This window comes from Buceros rhinoceros, unplaced genomic scaffold, assembly GCF_000710305.1.
Source record: "Buceros rhinoceros silvestris isolate BGI_N320 unplaced genomic scaffold, ASM71030v1 scaffold18076, whole genome shotgun sequence".
Taxonomy (NCBI): domain Eukaryota; kingdom Metazoa; phylum Chordata; class Aves; order Bucerotiformes; family Bucerotidae; genus Buceros; species Buceros rhinoceros.
Window position 1 is genome coordinate 5,481 of NW_010415970.1, and position 5,139 is coordinate 10,619.

At 51.7% G+C, this 5,139-nt stretch overlaps 1 protein-coding gene across 1 annotated transcript in view; it reads right to left on the reverse strand.

Annotated features, from left to right (window-relative positions):
• Positions 1–5,139, reverse strand: part of TTLL4 (tubulin tyrosine ligase-like family, member 4) — an 18,882-nt gene that overhangs the window by 3,301 nt on the left and 10,442 nt on the right. The window contains 5 exon segments of the mRNA XM_010137624.1: positions 656–866; positions 1,390–1,492; positions 3,304–3,441; positions 4,164–4,298; positions 4,866–4,964. Coding sequence (XP_010135926.1) covers positions 656–866; positions 1,390–1,492; positions 3,304–3,441; positions 4,164–4,298; positions 4,866–4,964 — 686 coding nt within the window.

Genomic DNA, 5,139 nt, shown 5'->3' on the forward strand with positions numbered 1-5,139 from the left:
TGGATTGAAAGCCCCGAGCCACAGTCTCTTTATTTTCTCTAACCTCTCACACTAAACCTCAGTCATTCTCTCTCCTAAATAGCCTCTGCCCTTGGGTGAGAAGGAATTGGTCCAATCCAGCTACATCTCATTAAAGGATGTTTTTTATTAAAATACAGAGTTGTGTCCTGGAAAGGTGGAAATTACAGCTAGATTTCTAGTGTTTCGGAAAAATTCCTCTGTGTGCATGCTGACAGTTTTTCATCATTTAGAAAGCAGCAGGAGACCAGGGAATTGGCCCAATTTTTCCTTCACTTCACAGATCACCTGTAAGGAGCAAAGCCCAGCAACTCCAGCTGTTTCTCTCCCAAAAGAGGGCAGAGGAACACAGTAAGAGGCCAGAGCTACAGGTTGAAGGCAGAATCCCAGCTTGCTTCAGCCCCAGGGCATCTAGAAGTGGTGGTGCTGCATTTCCCAGAGCAGTCAGCACCTTTGATCAACCCAGAAGCAACTATTTGTGGTATCTGAAGCAGTCTGGGAGGGTAAAATACTTCCTATGGTTAGTGTGCAGGCAAGCATCTCCCCCTCACATGCTTAGCTCAGGAGTCTCCCATGACCGCGGGCAGACAGCCTGCCTGACTCATGTGACTGTGCCAGGCTCTTGGACGGCAGTTACCTTTTTGTTTATTCAAGTAGTATTTGAGCTCCCACTGGGTCACCAGAATGTTGAAGTAACGAGGCTGCTCAAAGAAGCGCAGGTACCGCATGGAGATGTGGGTGGGGAACACCCGCTCAAACTGCCCACGCCGAGAGTACTCGTCCTCTGTCTCCACCAGGATGCGAACATCATCTGGGGTCAGGATGTCCAAAACAGAAGAATAAAAATCCTGCAGACAAGAGCAACTCAGCATCAGGGAGAGGTGAACTACGTTTTATCGGTTCCCCTTCCTGCTCCTCAAATCCTCTCAGGCAGAGATGTCCATGTGTCTGAGACCTTTGGGACACAAACCACGTGGGAAATGAAAAAATCTAGGCTCAGTGGTGAGCCCAACTGCGATTAGTGACACTGCCGTGTGGGACACAAAGCAAGCATCCCTGCTAATCCACAGAGGGTCAGCAGGCAAAGGCTGCTACACAGAGACACAAGGAGGAGCAGGCAGTGCTCAGCCCCTGTTTGGAGACTGGTGGGTAACGTGCCCTCAGCACATGCTTATTTTAACATAAAGATGAGCCAGTGCAGCAGTGGCTTAAGCAAACCCAATTTATTTCTGACCAGCTCAAGTGCTCCCCAACATCTGGCTGTCCCCAGAGAGGAGCACAATCTAGAGAGGGACAGGGATAGACATTTGAGACTGGATGGGCCAGTGGCTTGGCAGGATGGAGCAAATATCAGAGGAGATTGTGTCATACCTGGTCAGGAATCTTCTGCGTCAAGTAATATGCCTTCTTCATCTTCTCTGCTATGACATGCTCGGAGAGCGGCTCGGGCTTCTCCTTCAAAGCACTGCTCAGACTGAGGACACAAGAAGAGGCAGAAGAGCATTTAAGCAGAGAAGACAAAGTCCTGTCATGGTAAAGCTGCTCCCAGCAACTTCTGAGAGAGCAGTGACACCCTCAGGAAGTGCCTTGGAGGAGAGAACACTTTCTCCAAGGCTTTCACCAGTTCTGAGATCAGTGATGCACCCACAGCCTTGTGCATCAGCACAGGACCTGGGAAGGAATGTGGGCAGAAGAACAGGAAAGGTGCTGCCAGCTACTCGCTAAAGGCATTTTGGTGTTCTCTCATCCAAAAGATGAACCATCTCCTCACACTTACAAAGGATGCAGGAAAGTCAAGGACACACCACAACCCAATTCACAGAACGTGAAGCCTGGTGGGATCTCATGTTTACATCCCACTTGGAATGCAGATTCCTAACTGTAACCACAGGGCTGGGGGTACAAGCACTCGGTACTGGTACTGTGCAAGGAAGGAGAGAACTCTTAGATCAAAAACTTCCTCCTGCAACATCCAAGAACTCTCAAGACTTGACTTCAGCTCCAGCCCAACAGGCCATGGGAAATCCTGGCCTTTTGTATGATCTGACCAGCAACCATCTAAACAATTCTAAGCACCCAACTGAACCATTTGGGGACTCTAGAGTCAGGGAGATCCTTGTCCAACACCTTCTAACCCTTATATCAACACAGCTAAATCGTTCTGCTGCTATAAAAAATATCAGTTGTGTGCAGATCCAAACAGGGAATGAGGAGCCTCAGGGCTGTGCTGCATGGTGCTTGGGGAATGTACAGATCTACTGGCACTATGCCCATATGCAAAAAAACTCTTCGTATCCTTTCCAGGGCAGGAGATATGGTTAAGCCAGCTTGCCCCTGGATGCAGGAACTCTGGTAATGCATTATCTGAATCATGCTAAGGATCCACTTAATCCCCTGCGTGTCCCTCTGAGGACACTTGCCCTTCAGCACCTCTGTGACAAGCGGCAAATGAGCGTGTGATCAAAGGCTGCGGACGAGCTGGCGAGTGCTCCCTGGCTGGAACAGGCCCACGCTCCAAGCTTCTCCCTTCGCTGAAGGCACATTGCAGGCAGAGGGCAAGAGTCCCATCTTTCAGCGTGCCCATACATCACCATGTGCTGGTGCTCACCCCAGCTTCTTCCATGACATATGGTCAGCAGTCACTCTGCTGCAGGGAACAGAACTGGTTTCCCAGCCACCATCAGGTTTGAAACCAGGATAAGCCCAAGCTGTGGTGAAACACAGAAAAAGCAGAGGCCTGGGTGGACACACGTCCAAGAATTAGTCTTATGCAAGAAACAACAGCTGCAAGGTAAGACTGTGCACACCCCTACCCACAGGTCTACAGCCTCTGACACCTGTAGTCCTGCCTAAGGAGCAGATCACTCCAACCTTTGCAAAATAACAGGTGCTCCTCTCGCTCAAGGCAGCATCACGTCAGCCCTGCAGTAGAAGGTAAGCGGATCCAGCCCAACAGAGCCAGACAGCCCTCCAAGCAAACAGAGAGACAGCACAGCTCAGCATCGTGTTAGTTCTGGCAGCAGGGAGGAGGAGATAGCACGACTTAACTAACTGCAGAGCAAGCACAAATGATGTTGGCCTCGCTTCCAACTATGCAGAAAGAGCATAAATCTTTCTGCTTTGAAGACCTCAGGAACCAGACATCCAAGCAAAGATGCAAGTCCCTCAGACCCATAGCTGAAAGACCAGCAAGCACAGAAACCAGTATTTGCTGGGCTGCAAGCAGCCCCCAGATGAAACCCCCCAAGAGAAAAGCCTGCCTCTCTGACAGAGAAGGGGGCTGACCTGCAGGTAGAGCCTCTTTTTGTCTCTGGCCTTGAGGCCACACTGTCCATGCTGGGCAGAACGAAGCCGGCAAGGTTGAGGAGGTCCCGGATCATTTGGCCTTTGATGCTCACATCCAGTGGGGAGTTGGAGTGGAGGCTGCAGGGAGAGAGCATCACAGCAGTCAGTGCTAGAATGGAGGAGCTGAGCCCCACAGCCCTGGGTTAATATCGAGCAGCGTTCAAAACCCAGCCTGTCTCTCACCTCATCACTGACAGCCATGAAACACTGAGAGAAAAATCCTGACAACAGCTCTTTGAATGGGAGCTCCCCATCACAAATGGTTTATTTCTCCACCTCTTCCCAGATTTGTTGGAAACCGGCAGATCCATCCCCAGAGCACTGTGTGGGACCACGCTCTGTGTCCAGCTCATGCCCAGCCACTCTCGCAGGCAGGAGAGGCCGTGCTCAGGTACGCTGCAGCTCCCAGCCCAGCCTGCACAGCTGACATCACACAGCCAGGTGCTGTCAGCAAGCAAGGAATGATGCATGAGGCAGTGGAGCTGCTGATCACTTCTGCCCACACAAAGAAGAAATCTCTGTCTTCACCTGTTCCCTGCATGACACATCCCTCCTTGGCCTTCCTTTTTTAACATACTCTTCCCTGGCTCTAGCTGGAGCATGCTCAGCAAAGCTTTCTGAGCTGTGGATGGATCGTGCTTTCATAGACAGAGAGGACTTTGATTCCTGCAGTCTAGAGAGGGAGGCTTCAAAGCCTGCAGTCTTTCAGCACAGGGTACAGGGGACATCATGAGCCAAATTCATTTTGTGGTAAAAGAAAGGCCATTATCCACTCTGCTGTGGCTCAGAATTTGCTTTACCTTGGGGAAATGTTGACCTCTAAGATCCAGGGCTTGAGGTTTTCATCCAGCATGATATCAAACCCAAACAGCTCATGGCAACAATACGGCCGCCGCACGTACATCTTCACCAGGCTGTTCACGTAGGGCTCAGATCTGCAAGGCAAGGAAAAAAATGCCTATTTCCAACAGTCAGACAGCAGAGCTCTGGCTGTTCACAGCACACACTGCCGGTTCTGAGCGCGTACACAGCCACGTGCTGTGGGAGCGGGTGGGCTGAGAGACCGACGTGGGCCTGTGAGTTCCTGCTGCACTGCAGATCCAGCATTGCACCCTGAGCATCCCTGCTCCATCGGGCAGGATCTGCCTCTGAACACATGAACCACTCTGCAGCAGGGGACTTTTCTTCTCAGGCACCCCGACCAAGCAGGGGGGTGGTGGCATGCAGGGCAGAGTGTCAGGTACACCACCCCCTCCTGGCCTCCACTCCTGCACTGAAGGCAGACCCGGGAAGTGTAAGGTCTGTTTACCCATGGCAGCTACTGCAGGAGGAGCATAAAAAGCAGGATGGAAGGAAGGATCCAGAGAGAAATACTGAAGTCAACAGCAGTGGTAGCATTTAGATTAAGAGCAAAAGGATTGGGCTGTGAGAAGGGACTGGAGAGCCAGAGGGGCCAGGGTGCACCCCACAGCAGGCACGGAGCAAGGGGTGCCAGGACTCACGCAATGATGGTTTTGATAACGATGTCCTTAATCTTCTCCCAGATGACTTCACTATTAACTCCCTTCTGGGTCAGGTAACTCCAGAGAGCTTTGAGTGCCCTGGGAGAGAGAAAGCAAAGGAGGTAGCTCTATGGCCCCTTGCTGACCAGCCCTGCTAGGGGACTGAAAGCAGCAGAGGGGAGCCTTGACAAAGCTCTTCCCTGGCACGGCCATCCTTCTGCCGTCCTCAAACCCCCCAGCTCCTGGTTGCTGCCCTCCTCAGCAGAGCCACGGT